Source organism: Oncorhynchus clarkii, chromosome 15 (assembly GCF_045791955.1).
Source record: "Oncorhynchus clarkii lewisi isolate Uvic-CL-2024 chromosome 15, UVic_Ocla_1.0, whole genome shotgun sequence".
NCBI lineage: Eukaryota > Metazoa > Chordata > Actinopteri > Salmoniformes > Salmonidae > Oncorhynchus > Oncorhynchus clarkii.
Genome location: NC_092161.1, coordinates 21540257 through 21559235, shown reverse-complemented (window position 1 = coordinate 21559235; position 18979 = coordinate 21540257). Strand labels below are relative to the sequence as shown.

At 41.6% G+C, this 18979-nt stretch overlaps 2 protein-coding genes across 11 annotated transcripts; one reads left to right on the top strand and one right to left on the bottom strand.

The window, feature by feature from the left end:
• The first annotated feature begins 1370 nt into the window (after positions 1 to 1370).
• On the top strand, positions 1371 to 3677 carry LOC139367041 (transmembrane protein 14Ca). Its single transcript, XM_071104991.1, has 5 exons — positions 1371 to 1466; positions 2059 to 2131; positions 2301 to 2402; positions 3266 to 3353; positions 3468 to 3677. Exons 2-5 carry the CDS (start codon positions 2059 to 2061, stop codon positions 3526 to 3528), a joined length of 324 nt encoding a protein of 107 aa, XP_070961092.1. The 5' UTR covers positions 1371 to 1466; the 3' UTR covers positions 3529 to 3677.
• Positions 3678 to 3741: 64 nt separating this feature from the next.
• On the bottom strand, positions 3742 to 17575 carry LOC139367040 (male germ cell-associated kinase). Of its 10 annotated transcripts, none has more exons than XM_071104981.1 (16): positions 17249 to 17575; positions 15057 to 15373; positions 13253 to 13307; positions 12866 to 12987; positions 12504 to 12583; positions 11286 to 11418; positions 11014 to 11185; positions 10501 to 10668; positions 9792 to 10067; positions 7752 to 7957; positions 7291 to 7430; positions 6988 to 7125; positions 6348 to 6422; positions 5698 to 5817; positions 5403 to 5495; positions 3742 to 4739 (listed from the first exon to the last, which is right to left on the bottom strand). In XM_071104981.1, exons 2-16 carry the CDS (start codon positions 15155 to 15157, stop codon positions 4579 to 4581), a joined length of 2040 nt encoding a protein of 679 aa, XP_070961082.1. In that variant the 5' UTR covers positions 15158 to 15373; positions 17249 to 17575; the 3' UTR covers positions 3742 to 4578. The 10 variants fall into 10 exon arrangements, with proteins under 10 accessions (XP_070961082.1, XP_070961081.1, XP_070961084.1 ...); XM_071104980.1 differs by lacking the exon at positions 12504 to 12583 and adding an exon at positions 11896 to 11978 and having other exon boundaries at positions 17249 to 17354; XM_071104983.1 differs by lacking the exon at positions 6348 to 6422 and having other exon boundaries at positions 17249 to 17573.
• Between the last annotated feature and the right edge of the window lie 1404 nt (positions 17576 to 18979).

Here is an 18979-nt window from a genome sequence, read left to right as displayed (position 1 = left end):
CTTGTGGCTGAAATTATACAATTTAAAAGGACCATATCACTCCCAAACTAAAATGTAGTCAATTCACCTGGACAGTTATTACATATTTCACTTACTTAGGTACTTGATAGACCTATTCTGTTTTGGCAGAAGATCTCGTTGGCTATAGTGCTCCATTCTGAAAATATGTCAATCTAAAACACCTTACAAACACTCAAATTCAACTCATATTGGCCGTATCTCTGACAGAGGATATTCTTGTCAGTAGTAGGCCTTATGTATCCACTTCATGATTCACAGCAAAGTTGGTTCATGTTTCAATCATGTCTTTGGTCATGTTCGTGTGAGTTAAAAATACAATAAAAATGATGTTTGTTGACAATAAAGCCACCCACAATGCAGGCAATGGATGCAGGATGTCATTGAAGAGCAACTGCAGAAACTTGCAGTAGATGCAAATCGGACAATTTTTATCCCCATAAAGCAACACACTTTGAAAGGTGGTGACTGACCAGGGCCGGATTACCGAAGGGGCATGCAGTGTTCCCAGATAGCATATGACAGCAAAATGTGTGGAATTGCAGGAAATTTGCTTTAAAACTGCAAAATTGTCTCTCAACCTCATGGGCAAATATTTAGAATAGCAGGAAATTTGCTTTGAAACTGCAAAATGTTTTATCAGCCTAATGGCAAAATATGAACAAAAGCAAGAGATGAACTATAAAACCACAACAACAAAATATACCTGCCCCATGGCAAAAAGTGTAGAATTGCGGAAATTTTCTTTTAAACTGCAACATTTTCTCTTAGCCTAATGACAAAATGTGTAGAATAGCATTATAAAACTGCACATTTCTCTCTCTTCACTATGGGTGGGCGCAAATGCAGTAGTCCGATAGCATTAAAAGTCACACGAGCTCTGTTAAAAGTCTACAATGAATTGTGAAACCCTACAATGAAAGGACTGTAATTAATTGATGAAAAACAACTGATAGTAAAGATATATGTGGAACCTTATTTTCAGTGAATTTTCAGAGTTTCCTAGTTCAGACTAGCACGTGAACGCAGCATCATCTTTATATCTGTGCCATTATAGCGGCTGTGACAGCATGGGCAGCTCCATTGAGGCTACAACCCACAGGAATCTTCACCCAGTTGACTACTTTGACTACTTTAAAATGGCGGAAGCATGGTGGATGCCCTCAATGGCGCTGCCCATGCTAAATCGGCCTTTTGGCAACCAGAGGCCTCTATAATTCTCTATGTTGTCACTTTTAAAACGTTTTGGGTTTGGTTAAATGGGATACGAGTTCTAGTTGTGTGCCAGACAGCTGATGGTATACTGGCTGCCATGTTGAGAAAAACTTCACTTCCCATCAGTTATTTGGCAATGCGTCATTGCTACGATTTACGTTGTGTGTGCGCCATCATTGGTGGCTCGGTTGTCACTACGAAGCAGCGGTAAAGGACGTATCGAAAGCAGCAAGGTTGTACACAAACGAGTGTTTTAGTATCCAAATGTTTTCAGAGTTTGATAACGTATCTGCATATAAATTAATATCGGTAGCAAACATACATGCTAGTCGAGATTCTAGTATGCATGTAGGCTACTGTGGTGTACTGCTCTCGTAACATTGATTCTAGGCTATGTTGCTCTGACTTACTCTTGTGGGACTGGCTTAGCCTACTAGTTACCCAACCGACACACAAAATGTACCGAAGAAAGTCAAATATGTGATCAACGTTGGGGAAATGAACCACCGTGTTCCCCTGAGGAATTCAGCTGAACTAGGATAGGCTATTGTATGGAAGAACAGTTTAGCTGCAGAGACCATTTATTTGCCCACGTTTTGTTTTTTTACCACATTCATACTGTATGTACAGTCATTTATGTGTTTTGCAACTATGTAAAAAAATGACAGGCACAGCGCAACAAAATGATCGTTTAATCTTCTATTACTAATTTGCTACATTTGTATCGTCTGCACGTGCCCACTGCCAATTGTTCTGCAGTGGGTGTGTGGGGAATGGCGATAGTAACGTTCTCCCTCATTTACTTCGTTATGTGTTCTAATCTAGATGACTGATTGGGCTGGATATGGGTATGCAGCCCTAATTGCATCCGGGGGAGCGATGGGCTATGTCAAAGCAGGTAAGTTTATTATTGTGCCATCCGGGTTTACTCAATTATATAGTTATGCAGCCATTTACAGGTGAGTTTAATTTATTCTATCATATTTCTACTCTTGTGCTTGCCCATACTTGATAATGAACTGGTAACCAAGTTACCACTCACCCTGTACTTATTTTTGTGTCTCCAGGCAGTGTCCCCTCTTTGGCAGCAGGTCTTCTATTTGGAGGCCTAGCTGGGGTTGGTGCCTACCAGATATCACAAGATCCCAAAAATATTTGGGTGTCACTAGGTTGGTGAACTCAGGTGTTGGCCCTTACTGTTTTATGAATGTGAAAGCATGCTTGTGTAATAGTATAGCTTCCTTCCCTCTCCTCTCCTCGCCCCGAACCAGGGACCCTCTGCACACACCGACAACAGTCACCCACGAAGCATCGTTACCCATCGCGCCACAAAAGCCACGACCCTTGCAGAGCAAAGGGAACACTACTTCAGGTCCCAGAGCAAGTGATGTCACCCGATTGAAACGCTATTAGCGCTCACCACCCTTTGACCTCCTTTTCCGCAGCAACCAGTGATCTGAGTCACGGCACCAATGTAACAGTATAGCTTCCTTCCGTCTCCCCTACCTGGGTTCGAACCAGGGACCCTCTGCACACATCGACAACTGACACCCATGAAGCATCGTTACCCATCGCGCCACAAAAGCTGCGGCCCTTGCAGAGCAAGGAACAACTACTTCAGGTCTCAGAGCGAGTGACGTCACTGACTGAAACACTATTAGCGCACACCACCGCTAACTAGCTAGCCATTTCACATCGGTTACACTTGCAACAGGCCTCCCATCGCCCAGACCTCTTTTGATCACCGCTAACTAGATACTCATGATGATTAGGTTTACAATAGACAAAAGATGTAATGGGTCCGCACTCAAAGATGTTACATAAAGCTTACTTCCCTTTTCAATTGTAATTTTCACTGCGTCGGGGATAGCATACACAGACGTGCAACATCTTTTTGAGTGTGGACTCATTACACATTTGGTTTGTCAGAATTTGCGGGTTTTACGCACCAGCCAAGCATGATGGTCCCCTATTGAGTAGGTCTACAATAGGCCTACTATACTGTACTGAGAGTCATTTCCCCCTGTATCAGTCACATCAGGAGCCCTGGCAGGTGTGATGGGAAAGAGATTCTACGGCTCCAGGAAGATTATGCCTGCTGGAATGATGGCAGCAGCAAGGTAGCTGAGATGACCAACTCCTGCATTTCAGGAATAGGTCATAGGTATGCATGTAGATGATACAGTACATGATCTTACAGTACTTAACGTGTTTATTTTCTCTACTTTCTGTAGTATCCTTATGGTGGGAAAGCTCAGTGTTGGAATGCTGCTGCAGAAGCCCCAGGAGTCATAATACACTGATGTAAAAATCATTATCCTCTTTCTTTTCCATTGTCTTATATTATTCAGGCACAACTGGCCATCAGTCATATGTGGATGTTATTTTGTAAAAATGTATAATTGAACACGGATTTTATCTTCTTTATAAAATTACAAGGATGGCATGTGTTTTTGTTCATATTGTTACACAGATTGTCATTACATGAATGAACCGTTAAGTTGTGTAAAAGGTTTTAAAAAATGGCCAGTGTTTAATAGCTGCATCTTAAGCGTGGATTGTCATAATACATAACTGAAGTCAACACTTCTTTAGCCACTGATACAGTAAGTGGCTATTCAAGAGATTACAATGAGTGATAGGAAACATTTCCTTATATAATTTCATTGGAGTTGAGTAATGTAAACAAAAGTTAAAAAATAGAAACAGAATATTACATTATAAAAATCTAAAATACAAAATCCACCATTATTGGTTCTAATCGTATCACACAACCGATTGTAAGACTGTCATTTTTCGGCCTCAGACTCAATCCAGACAACACCCAATGGGCTTCAGGACATGGTTATCTTTGAGGGATACTTTAGAGCAGCCCTATCAGCCAGTCTATCATCAATTACCATACAGTAGATCAGTGTTTCCCAACTCTGGTCCTCAAGTACATATTTGTTGTGGCCCAAGACTAGCACACCTGATTCAAGTTGAATCAGGTATTTTTGTCCGGGGCTACAACAACAGTATGTCCTGTTGAGGTTACTGAAGGACTGGAGTTGGAAAACACTGCGATAGATGACGCCGGGTCTTCTGTTGAAGTTACAGGGATCAGGCCTCCTGGCGTATGTCTTTCCTTCATACATCACCCAATGATGCCAGTATAAAACAAACATGTATATATCTCCTTGAACATCCCAGTACATGTGCTACTTAGTTGTAATAATGTATTGGAGGTCTTTCAGAAGTACATACACTGAGGGTAGTTAAATTCAGAGCAGAGCAACAAAAGGTTTTCCTTAGCGCAAAGACTGGCTAAACCTGTGAGTTGGTTTAATAGCATCTCTTGATGCACTACCGATTGCCTCCATACTTGGATGCCCAGTCTACCCTCCCATGGACTGGCTGTACAGGTGGACCTCTAGTCAGAAGGTTGCCAGAGGTTTTCCCCAGGGCAGAATAGTCCTGGCCTTTCATTTGAGGCTTGTCCGCCCTCCTTTTCCAGCCGTCGTAATCTGAAAAGAAAAAAGATCTAAGTGAGTGACACCTCCATGTGCTGAATTTACTATTCCATATTTACAGGACTCCCTCTATTAACAGACACCCAGGTACAATCCTGAAACAACACCCCTACCACCCATATAGGCACGTGTGTAGATCAGAGTATTGTGCAGGTATATGCAATATTCTACGCAATTTATCAGTTGGCAGGGTGGAGCAACAGATATTTGTATACTTGTCCAATCCTTTCAGATCTAGGCAAGTGCCCTGGCATGAGGAGGTTGTTTCTGAACAGAGATATCGTGTCTACTGGTATGGGGGAGTTGTTTCTGGACAGAGATATAGTGTACTGGTATGAGGGAGTTGTTTCTGGACAGGGATATAGCGTGTCTACTGGTATGAGGGGGTTGTTTCTGGACAGGGATATAGTGTCTACTGGTATGAGGGGGTTGTTTCTGGACAGGGATATAGTGTCTACTGGTATGAGGGAGTTGTTTCTGGACAGGGATATAGCGTGTCTACTGGTATGAGGGGGTTGTTTCTGGACAGGGATATAGTGTCTACTGGTATGACGGGGTTGTTTCTGGACAGGGATATAGCGTGTCTAGCCCAGCCTCAATGTAACCGTCTCCCTTGTCTGCTTGAGACAGATATCCATGGGAGACCATCTGCATTACCTTCAGTGTTTTCACTCATGGGCGTGGTGGAAGTGGACTTTGTCTTTGAAGGTTTTGGTTTGACATTTTTGTTATCAGGAGTAGCAAGATCAACTGAGAGGGACAGCAAGAGATGAGTTTAATGCAAAAAAATAAATAATAGAAAATGAGTAAAGAATGACAAAATGTCAGAAAAAGAGAAAGCATGTAATGGTATAAATCCCTTCCAAGTGGCCTTATCTGTGTCTGCTGTGCCATCTAGTCCAAAGACCAGAGCATTTTTATGCCAATTAAAATGGTAACTATAGGATCTTACTTGTGTGCTGGCCGGCAAGAGGAGCAAGCTGGATTCTTTGACCCACAGAGCCAACCTCTTTCTTCTGAAAGGAGGGAACATAACCTCCAGACAGATTGTACTTTGTACTGACAAAGTTTCCTGAAAGACAAAAAAACGAATTTATATAAATGTTGACAAATGTTATTCATAAGAATGATTTAATACAGACAAACTTTATTCATAACAAATAACGCTTTACTTGTACATCTTTAGCAGCAGTTCATTTGTTATTTAGAGTTCGGTCATAAAAATGACCATGGTTCCAGCAACCTTAATCTATTTAGTAATCTGGAGCGTGGTTCTCGTGTAGCACTGTGTGTTTGGGCTCCCTCTCCTGCTGTGTCATAATTGGCTGGGCTCATCAACATGTTAACCCACACCCACAGTATTAGGAAAATGGTTGCATAAGCAGAAACACTTATTTCACTTTAGTATATCCAGCATAAAACAAATACGTAATAACATGTTACTTAATGTTTATGAAAATTGGGCATTATTGCTAATGATTATACTTAATAATAAACCACTTCAATTAATTTTTACTATAGATCTTAGAGGTCAACAGCAGGAATCCATGAACATACAAAGACATGAACATTAAATTCTAAAAGTCTTTACAATTAAAGTACCTTTAGCTGAATCAGGTATTCTTTCTTTTAGAACAGATTTATCCGTAGATTTATCAGAAGGGTTATCAGTGTCTTCTGCTCCCACAGTTAATGACAGGGGGATAAGACAATACACACATGAAAGCAGAGGGAAAAGAGAGAGCGGAAAGGAGAGAAATTGGTGAAATGATGCAACAATTTATCGAGTCATTAGAGAAGCACAGTGAAATATAAGTCAGAAATAGAGATGAAGATGAGGAAGGCTACTGTAGATTTCTGCGAGAAATTGGGCCATCCAGTCCATAAACTCAAGATGCAGGGTGGGAGGGTGGGCTTGGAGACACTTGATCCTAAGAAACTGTCTTAATAGTCCTCTAATCTCATGAATAAGGAAAGTGGGGGGCAGAGAGAGAGCACAGAGGCACATATTGTGTGTCTGTCTACATGACAAATGAATAATGGAGGCTCCCGTCTCCAAAGTGGCCCAGACGCTTAAGCACAGTAGCATACTCCAAACAGTTGCCTTTTTTGTGCCGAGCCAACACTAAAAGATCAGGGCGAATCAGGAAATGAGCATTGTAGAACTAAAGCATATGACGTGTAGGCCCTTTGTGATATGAGTAGGAGGGCAAGCGTGTAATATAAAGCGACAAAGGGTTACCTGCGTTGACTCTGGTGACGGACAAACCAGCTCCAATGGGGCCGAGGGGTTTACTGTTGACATTGGTGGAGTTGTCCCACAGATCTCGGAGTGTCGGCCCACTGGGCTCCTTGTCTACAGAGTTCTTGCCGATCAACCCTGAAAGGAAAGAAGATCTGGGTCTGAAAATGTGGATGGCTGAAACTGACATAAGAGGACCAGTTGATACATGAGAAAATATACTTCCTACAAATGACTTGCTTATCTCACATTCTTCTTGTTTAAAACAAACAAACAAATAAGCTAATTTTCAGTTGGTCTTACCAGGCAGATATCTTGATTGACTAAGGTAATGTTGTCTTGCTGAGGAGCCCGGGAGACTGGAGTCCATTTGGCCCTTCTTAATATTGCTTGGTAACTTAGTAACAGTGCTGAAGGAGTATATCGGTTTTTGCTCTTTGGATCTGATAGATAAGAAAGGCAGAAAATCAAACAGTAGGAACAACTCAAGACGATTAATCTCAGCCAATGAAATATTTCAGTTAGATTGAATATGAACCTCCTACAGGTAAATCAACCTATAACAGGGTAGCTAACTGTAAAGGCCACTTTTCTTTCTCATCGTTTGCACAAATAGTATAACGGTTGTCACAGAAATGGAATTGGTTTGTGCCATAATACATGAAATGTAAACATAAGGTTACAGGTAAATCAATACAAGGAGACATCTATGCAGGGAGGAAGGGGAGAATGGTCCCCTGCTGTAATATAATCATTGATCTTACTGCGCATTACTATGGTCCTTAGGGCCCTTCTCCTCCTCTGATCCAAGGCTGGGTTTCTTGGAGTGGGACACAGAGGTCTCAGAAGGTTCTGACTCATCCCAGCTCTCTGTTGTCTTTACCACTGTCTGGCCCCAGCGCCTCCGCCCGCTCTTCACACCCACCGCTGCACTGTTCTCACTCCCAGTCCCCACCACGACAGATGGCTTCTGCCAAACGCAATACATTTCATTGGACATAAGTAATTCAGTTACAGTTGAAGTCGGAAGTTTACATACACCTTAGACAAATACATTTAAACTCAGTTTTTCACAATTACTGACATTTAATCATAGTAAAAATGCCCTGTCTTAGGTCAGTTAGAAACACCACTTTATTTTAAGAATGTGAAATGTCAGAATAATAGTAGAGAGAATGATTTATTTCAGCTTTTATTTCTTTCATCACATTCCCAGTGGGTCAGAAGTTTACATGCACTCAATTAGTATTTGATAGCATTGCCTTTAAATTGTTTAACTTGGGTCAAACATTTTGGGAAGCCTTCCACAAGCCTCCCATGATAAGTTGGGTGAATTTTGGCCCATTCTTCCTGACAGAGCTGGTGTAACTGAGTCAGGTTTCTAGGCCTCCTTGCTCGCACCTGCTTTTTCAGTTCTGCCCACACATTTTCTATGGGATTGAGGTCAGGGCTTTGTGATGGCCACTCCAATACCTTGACTTTGTTGTCCTTCAGCCATTTTGCCACAACTTTGGAAGTATGCTTGGGGTCATTGTCCATTTGGAAGACTCATTTGCAATCAAGCTTTAACACCCTGACTGATGTCTTGAGATGTTGCTTCAATATATCCACATAATTTTCCTCCCTCATGAAGACATCTATTTTGTGAAGTGCACCAGTCCCTCCTGCAGCAAAGCACCCCCACAACATGATGCTGTCACCCCCGTCCTTCATGGTTGGGATGGTGTTCTTCGGCTTGCAAGCCTCCCCCTTTTTTCTCCAAACATAACGATGGTCATTATAACGATGGCCAAACAGTTTTATTTTTGTTTCATCAGACCAGAGGACATTTTTCCAAAAAGTACAATCTTTGTCCCCATGTGCAGTTGCAAACCGTAGTCTGGCTATTTTTATTGCGGTTTTGGAGCAGTGGCTTCTTCCTTGCTGAGCGGCCTTTCAGGTTATGTCGATATAGGACTCGTTTTACTGTGGATGTAGATACTTTTGTACCTGTTTCCTCCAGCATCTTCACAAGGTCCTTTGCTGTTGTTCTGTGAATGATTTGCACTTTTCGCACCAAAGTAGGTTCACCTCTAGGAGACAGAATGTGTCTCTCCTTCCTGAGGGGTATGACGGCTGCATGGTCCCATGGTGTTTATACTTACGTATTATTGTTTGTACAGATGAACGTGGTACCTTCAGGCATTTGGAAATTGCTCCCAAGGATGAACCAGACTTGTGGAGGTCTACATTTGTTTTTCTGAGGTCTTGGCTGATTTATTTTGATTTTCCCATGATGTCAAGCAAAAAGGCATTGAGTTTGAAGGTAGGCCTTGAAATATATCCACAGGAACACCTCCAATTGACTCAAATTATGTCAATTAGCCTATCAGAAGCTTCTAAAGCCATGACATCATTTCGGGAATTTTCCAAGCTGTTTAAAGGCACAGTCAACTTAGTGTATCTAAACTGGAATTGTGATACAGTGAATTGTAAATTAAATAATCTGTCTGTAAACAATTGTTGGAAAAATGACTTGTAGATGTCCTAACCGACTTGCCAAAACTATAGTTTGTAAACAATACATTTGTGGAGTGGTTGAAAAACGAGTTTTAATGACTCCAACCTAAGTGTATGCAAACTTCCGACTTCAACTGTATATGTCCAAGTCCAAATAGATACCCAGATGTCTCTGAGTTTGATTTCAAGGGGGGACTGTGTAATAATGTTACAATTGTTATATAACTGCTACTGTTTTTAACATGTTTAGCAGCTATTCCATGTTTCCTCACATCTCTTTGCATGGACACAGTCCTGCCACCCACCGTATTGGAGTTAATGACTTGGCCATGTGGAGATGTCTGGTCAATCTGATGGTCTGTCTGCTGGAGGGGCTGTTGGGGGGCCTGGTGGTGTCTGCTGGAAGCTTTGGGGTGGTTGCCCTGAGACGTCCGGGCAGAGGAGTCTCCTGAAGAGGACTGCAGCTCACCTTTGGGCTCTGATGAGCCTCGGGATTGAGTCCTCACCGTGGCCTTGCGTATCTCACTCCCGGGCCGAGGCCCCAACACCTGACCCACCTGGAAGTAAGGGTACCGCAGAGCCTAGAACACATAATGGGGATATGAATAGGATTAATTACTTATCATTAATGACTCCAGAACATAAAGGACATATGTTGACCAGCCATAAACAGGCATTGCGTAAGCAGCACACAGAAGAGCCCCATGAGGCTCTTGGGGTAATCAGTCTTAGTGGGCATGACTCACTGCACACCTAGCCAACGACTATGTAACAGGCATTACAGTGCTGCTTAACCGTACCTCTTCCTCCCTCACCAGCTAACACAGACACTGGAACTCAGAACCTCAGTCTTTTGACAACATCTTAGCCAGCTATGCCACCAAATAGCTAGAAATTCGGTGGCGTCGAGAGACATTTCAAGCTGAGGAATGAGTTTTTATCATACCCCATCAGTTACATATAGGAGTTGAAACAGATCTGGGAGCAGGCTACAGCACTGTGATGACTGAATACCTGCACGGCCGTGGGTCTTTTCTTAGGGTCCCACATGAGCAGGTCCTTCATCAGGGTGATGGCCTCTGTGCTTGCGTTGGGGATGAGGGTCTTCAGGTGGGTGGGCACACACTGAGGGAAGCGGAAGTTCATGGCCGAGGCCAGCTGGTATCCCTCCGGCCAGTCAGACTGGTAGAACAGGAGAGGAAAGTTATTTTAGAGAAATAATACTGTATGACGTTTCATTAACTCTCTCAATGCTTCACAATATCTGTGTATATTGGAAGCAATACAGTATGTCAACTATTCAAACCCATTAGAGCTAATTGTAATAGATTTGGATTAGAAACAGATTCCATTACACAAATGTCAATAGAAAACAGTATTATTCGAATCAGTTTAAATGAGCATGAATAGCTGGTTTACTGGATTACTTCCAACACACACATTTTCACCAAGCCATCATTTAAACTATAACACACTAGTACTATATCTCTCTGTAGACAGAGGATTGGTTGCTCTTCCCTCTCTTACCTTCTTGACTGTCCCCAGAACCTGGCAGATCTTGAAGATCTCGTCCACCTCGCTGTTCCCGGGGAATAGAGGCCTAAGTGTGTAGAGCTCAGCCATGATGCAGCCCACTGCCCACATGTCTATGGGAGAGCTGTAGATGGACGACCTGAGCAGCACCTCTGGGGCGCGATACCTGGACACGACGACAGCGCAGCCTTTTTTCAACTTCGTTATGCATTGTTTAAAATAAGAGGGGACCAAAAGTCCCCACTAGACTATGGAGGGTACCTCACCATCTTGTGGACACGTAGTCCGTGTATGGGGGGCGGGAGCGGATCTCTCTGGCCAATCCAAAGTCGGCTATCTTGACTAGCTCTGGGCCCATGCAGAGCAGGTTTTCAGGTTTCATATCCCGGTGGAAGAATCCTACACAAGGGGTCATGGAGAACACTCAGCTCAACCTCTTCACAGGTCATCCAGAAGGACGTTTTAAATATTTATATTGACCATGGAGTGTTTAGGTGAAGACCACATTTCATACTTGATTACTGTAATGGATTTTAGTTGTACATGAATCATTCAGTCAAAATAGATTCAAATGGCTTTAAATTGATAGTTCAGTACATTTATTTGGGATTGACATCTATAGATGGATTCTAATATACTGGGATCTACACACAACAAGCATACAATAAGGATTTTGCTTGACTTGAGACCACTTTTGAGGAAAATATCAGACTAACTTTGAACCAACCATCCCTTTAATCCCAAGACAATGGAGTGAACCATCCCTTTAATATGCATCATATGGGGTTTTGCGACATGGAGTAGTATGCTAATTTACAAAAAGCAATGTCACGCAAACAATAGACAAAAGAGCAGCAGGAGGACAAAGCATCTTACCATGCTTGTGCACAAATGCCATACCAGACAGCACTTGGAACATGATGTTCCTAATTTCATTCTCAGTGAACATCTTATTTTCCCTGGCAGCGCAAAGGAAAGGCACACAAGAGGAAAAAAAGAAAGGAGGGAGGAGAAAAGAGACAAAATAAGAAGAGAGAGAGATGAGATAGGGAAACAGCCCCCAGGATGCATGCAGCCCATAGGACTAGTGGAAACCGTGGCCGTGTTGGACAAACACAGACTGAGTTAGCGTGGTGTGAGAAAAGAACAACTCTTGCCAAGTCACTCACGCTCTAACAGGCCAGATGGACTAGAAACCTGTTTACCTCAAAGTTTAAAGTGCTTTTCAACGCTGGGTTGCACAAGTGAGGTATCCACATGTCCGTTCACCGAAACAGCAAGACAACGGAGGTCTAACCAAGGGTGACAGCCAGCCAGGTGCTAGCTAGCTAGCGTGTGAAAGGCTAAATATTTGTCAGTGTTTACAGACAATAGCCAACTCTATGAATGATGGGAGTGCCCGTGACAGCAGAGACCTCTGTAGCCCCAGTTGTCCTTGGTGTGTCAGAGGACAGAGTCAAGTGGTTCTTATGCGGGAGACCTACCATGTTTATGGATAAATGATAGGCCTTGTAATATCTGAAAGCTTATGTTTCTGATCGCTGATTCAGGGAACAATTTATTTCTGCAAATGAAGAATTGATAGAATTGTCAACTGATAAGACTCTATATGAAACTTCAAATAAATGTTGGGTTGTGTTCATAAGGGCACAGAACGAAAAACATTTTTAAACGTTTTGTAACGGAAAACGAAAATACGGCCTTTTCCATTTTCTTCAGTTTGGTACCAAATGAACACAATCCTGTTGATTCCCACTCTTAAATAAATTACTTCCCCAACAAGCATTATCTATTAAACCATTTTCAGGGTTTCAGGGTTTTGTCGTTTGAAATGAAACGCCCTTACCTGTCCTTCATGAGCTGATAGAGATTTTCTTTCATGTATTCAAAGACAAAGTACAGGTGGTCGTTTTCTCTGATGACTTCCTTTAACTTCACCACATTGGCATGATTCAGCTTCTTCAGGGACTGTGGAAATACATCATGGGATGGACCAAGATGATGAAGTATGATTATGTCTTTAAATGAAATATAGTGACAAACATTCTCTAGAATATAATCATCATAAAATATCAACTGAAATTGAATCATTAAATTCCATAAGCAAGACACGGATGTCATTGTTGTTAGTGATAATTGTAAGCACTTCCAGTTGGTGCTGATACCATCCTGTATGAAACATGAAATGTACCTAAAACATTCTGTTAATCATGTGTTGTGTACCAATCTTTACCTTTACTTCTCTCAGATTCATGCACTCTTCCCACGAATAAAACTTCCTCTTCATTCTGTAAAACGAGACAAACGACATGGTGTTTACAGTTTCAATACCATTTTCTCACTCTACAGGAACATACTATATTTATTATTTACTCTGCAGCCCACTATTTACATAGAAATCCCACACTAATATATAGAATAAGAATATCCTAATCGTTACATTTCAGTTTCTTTGTAATCTATACAAGCGCCACTACTAAATTTGTAATGCTAAGATATTAATTATTATTAGGCCTAATTCTTTCAGTTAAAGTGCCAAAAATGTATCTATCTATATAGTGACCACATCTTTTCAATAAATGCTAGGTAAACACTAACTGAAAAAGGACTGTAAAACAAGGCGTTAGTGCATCGTCGGGGCGTCATTTACAGATGTACTGTACATGAAATTAAACCTTATTCCCAATTAACATTGGAGGTGTCCATTACGTGTCAGCTAATACATGTTGCTATGCTTGGTAGATAGTAGGTCCACCACCTGGTATAACTGACACTCTAGTACAACCTAATCCGTCGAGGACCTTTATTCTGACACTCCCACCTGATATTATGTAACTGGACACTGGGACCTGCAGATATCACACTCCTCCTCCTCCCGTGCATCCGTCAATGCCTCTCTCCGCAGCAACACAACACTGCAGACTACTTTCACTCCTTTCACCGTCACCATGGCTATCACTTTGCATGGTAACGAAGCATTCAACCCCCACCCCCCCCTTCTCCCTGTATCCATTATTCAACCTACCCTCCATGATGAAAGGCAGAGTTGTAAGCTGGCTTGCCTTAGTCATGGGGAAACCTAAAGTGAGACTTCAGCCGGATTTGTTTGTAGTTAGGCATTATACAACCAGAGAATGTGTATGGTTCCGGAGTGTGGTTACCTTAAACCTAACCTTAAGCCTAACATTAATCCTGAACTTAACCAATATTGATCCCTATGCTTAACCCTTCCCTTTCTGTCTGCTGAATATAAACTTCCTTGTTACTACGTTGTGCCAGGCATGGTGTTTCAGTCATCATGACTCATGAAGGTGTATTTTAGGATGGTAGTGCACTTATGTGCTTCAAAATGGCCGCTTGTGAGAACACTTAAGGAGTCTGCATGCCTCCCTCCCGAAACAGTACGGAAGAGTTTGTGACATTTTGTGATGTTTTTGTTAGTTTTAGACTTCGGTAAGGGTTTTTTCAGCTGTTCGGGCACACAACATTTTTTCTCGAGGCAAGCCGAAGTCGGTAGCTAAAGTCGACACCCCTTCGTCAATGATAGGTCAACAGTAAGGATTCTTCAATGAAGTCTTTCAACAAGAGACGACTCGTTTTCATGCACATTTTTTAATTGAGAAATACTGCACCATGCATTTAATGTAAAATTACGTGACTAAGATCTCCTCTGCAAAAACGTCAAAATTAATGACAGATTTCTTGAGTTATATTAGATTAATTCTGACTATTTTGAGGAAGCGTATACTGGCTATGGCGTTTCAAAATTGACAAACAGTACTATTGCTGCTTTTTTCTTGTTTTTCAAGCTAAAGTCTTTTAAGGGAGTATGTGAGCACACTCGTTCGGTTTCGCCTAGCTGAAGCCAAACTGAAGCATACTGACACCTTTAGCTTCTCAGAACAAAGCCATGTGAGTAAACAAACCACCCAGACCCTTGACTAGTTTATTAGTACTATACGCACGTACCTGTTGATGGCCACCAGTGTAGGACTATACGTACCTGTTGATGGCCACCAGTGTAGGACTATACGTACCTCTTGATGGCCACCAGTTCTCCCGACTCGTTGCTTTTCCCCATCAGCACGCTGCCATAGGTGCCATCTCCCAACTGCTTCAGCTGCGTGTAGCGATTCATTGTCTCAGAATCATCGGCTTGGGGGAGTTGCAGGGTGCTTCTCTCTCCTAAATGATAGTTCTACCAGTCCTCTCTTTCTCGCTCACTATGTCAATATGTGATGTTCTTCATTGGTGGGATTCACAACAGGTCACACAGGAACGGTGCCATTGCTCTCTCCTGATCGCCACACTGGAGGTCAGCCAAATGTTACACTCCTTCCTGATGCTGGCATATCTTCAACAACACAGGAAAAAATACAATACTGTCAACTTTAAGGTAACCAGTCGCCTACAGGAAATCATAAGACAACAACAAAACAGGACTTTCAGTAGTGGAAGCTCCCAAATTATAGTCCTAAATATCTCAATGAAAGGGCTGTTAAATGAAAGTAAAGAAGTAGAGAACGTCCTCTCTTCCTCTTCATTGAGAAAGAGGTTGAGGAGGTGGATTAAGTGTGTGACAGCAGGGCTTGAGCCTGAGCTGACGCCGTCGTCACACTACCCAGGGACATGACACATCCGTGGCCAGGCGTGGCCTGCCGGTGATTAGGTCCACTGGGATATAAATAGGGCATTACATCACCACCATGCTCACTTACCAGCACTCACTCTATCCCAAGCTCCCAACTCCCAACCCTGCATGACTGGCAATTGGATTTCAAGGGGCACAGCAACAGTAATCAGAGTGTTGGCTGCTATAGTACAGAGGTTTGTTTAAGGTAAACATGTCATGTCATGCTTACGACAGAGACACAGCATTGCCCATGTAGGCTATGACCCCAGTTGCTTTGTGTTATATTCTGAGGGGACGATACAATATAGTCTAAATATAGCAAACCATTATCAAAAGACTAAAATGACAGAGAGGCTATATAAGTCTACCTCAATCTAGAGTTTGTTCAATAAAGGAGACTAAAATGGACATCTCAAACCAGATTTCTTATCTGAATTAGACACTGTAGGATTGACAAAGCCATTTGGTCTCTTTGGCTAATTCTGATTTCAGATGCAGTTAGTTATAAGTGATCATTGTTGAGTGGAAATTTGAATAGTCATATCGCCAACAGCTTTCTAAACAGCCATATTTGAACAAAAAAATGGGCACATCTAGGGTAAATAATAATACCACTATGTGTATACTGTCTGTATTTAGGCTAGTCGATTCAAAGCCACGGAATTAGATTATTCTCTAGGATTAAATAAGACTGGTCTACTCAATTGAATTTCAAGACAGGAAAGAGACTGCTCTCCATCAAATATGAAAATAATATTTTTAAAATACTTTGCACTCTTCTTGTAGTAGACAAAAGTCTGCCCTAAATCACTTTATAAAATAACTGAAAACAGAGAAAACTGCATAAAAGTATTATGTTCTATCTTCTCTATGATTTTAATTGCTTGCTCCAGTCTATAGCAAAACTCCCTTTCTTAAGACCATATGCCTCTAAAATAGGCAGGGAATGGTGAGCAAGGAAGGGCCTCTGTAACAGATTGCTGGAGTCCACTAAGCTTTCGCAGTATTGTAATCTGTTAGAGAGGGGTTTAGGCGGAATTACAAAGATGTATTAAAGGCACATGACATTAAGAAGCTCCTGAAGGTCGATGATGAAGCTGAAATATGCACACGTTTTATGATACCAAAAGTGCTAGGATAACCTAACAACCACAAGGGAATTAGAGATTTGAATTGGGAGACAGTCTTTTCTGGGTAAAAAAACTACTGTCACTGACATGATAAAATTGGACACAGGCCCAATATGTCAAGATGCCTTGCATTTCAAATGAATAAAACTCAAATTATATTAGAACCTAACCTTAAATTGAAGCTATGCTGATACCAAGTGTTTCACATTTCTAAGATTAAAGAATATTCATGCCTTGAATAATATTATATTTGACAAACTTCTGTCTCTTAATTATTATAGCCTATTATACAGGCCTATTTTTGGCTTAGAATTAACCTACACAACAGTTACGTTATATATTCTGTAATGTGTGGACATGTGTTGACATATGCCCATAATAACAGTCCTCTCAACTGTCCCTCTTTCTTGGCCAAAACGTTTCTTCTTGGCTGCCTGTCTTTTAAAAATATTTTCTCGGAACTCACCATTTTAGGGTGTTGTTCCTCCCACTGTTTTCTGAGCTTGTAGATAGCGCTGAAGTTTCTTGAGATAAAATGCAAGTGGCGTCCTTAGTGTTCCGATAAGGTGTGTGGCGCTTCTCCTTGGCAACGTACACAGACCAACGATGTCGGGTGGAAACGCAATGGTTTGTGGGACTTATTGTCGCGTGCCTGAGTGTGTCTTCAGAGTCGAGGCCTACCACCAAGGCTAACCAGGGGCCGACGAAACCACAGGCTTCTTCTATATTTGCGTTAGCATGGCACACAGTACACAAGTAGTCAACCAAATACCAGTAAAATAGTCCTCATCATAGCCCCGCTGCCACCAGATGGCGCTATTATTCTTTACATATTTTGTCACCCACAGAGCAGCATACCTAGGCAACCTTTCAGGCTTATCACTGCGCCTTCGGTACCCTCAGGTAAGTGTTTGCCAGCCATTTCGCACAAAAATGTAGTTCGTTCCCGACGTTTGAATGATTTGTAATAATAATTTTTAATTTATATTGGCATTTTCAAGACAACTTGGAACTCTGGAGAAAAAAACGGGGTAAAATCATGACGCCAGTGATCTTCAGGTCAGACCTCTAGAAAAATTCCCGAATATCCGAATTGGAATTCCGAGTTGGATGACAGCTCAAAACTATTTTTTCCCAGTCGGAGCTCCTTTTCTTCCGAGTTTCCAGTGGGTCAATTGGTGCTTTCAAGACAACTGGGAACGAGGGAAAAAACGAGGTCAAATCATGACGTCAGTGATCTTTGGAGCTTTAGAAAGATGCTACTGCATTAGAGGCTAACTTCTTTAGTGCATATTGATGACATTATCTCCTGACCTGGGGAGTTTTGTTAAAAGCCCTAACACTGGCTCTAAACATTAACATCATTTTCTGTACGTTTTTGGAAACATAAGGAACATATTTCAGATCAGCAATAAATATTTTTTTTCAACAAAAGGTTAAACTACTACACACCTTTTATAATGTTAGTCTTCCCACAGGGTCATATCTCCATGTTACATGGCTTGTTTACTGAATACAGATGGAAGACAGAGTGCGGTTTCCTCCACACAATAATGTGATGATTGTCAGATTAATATAATAGTTCCATTTAAAATGTTTAAATGCTTTGCAAGAATAACAATTTCCCCAATAATCCTGTTTACACGGACACCTCTGAAATCAGGCAACCTGATAAATGCAGAAAATCACCAATCAAAATAAACATTCTACCACAGCGAAAATTTTATTTTTTTGAAGTATATTTGTTTCGGAGTTCGGACATATAAAGTTTGTGTGTGAAAATTACTTCTAAAACGCATACATTCAGCTGTTCCGAACACAGCTAAAGAGGGAGGCTAGCTCGGCTGGTGCTAGCACATGCGCAGATCAAATACACTGCTGGAACACCGATTTAAGGTGTTTACTGTTTTAATAATTCTAAAGATTGCTCAGAAAGAGAAAGGCATTTACATGACTATTGCATAATCTGCCTACTGCCATTGTCAGTTCGATATCTAATTATTAGTGGGCATGTAGACCTCCTCAGTGGCGGCCACCTGTGTTAATTAGCGATCTAACATTCTCCGAACAACTGTGTGCAAGTGTAACTGGGGAGGAAGTGTAGTGCATCAACTGAAGGCATGCCTCTTGTGGATCTGTGCAAAACTGCTACAGTAAGTGTATATTTTTAATTTGAAAAATTATTTCTCTGATATGC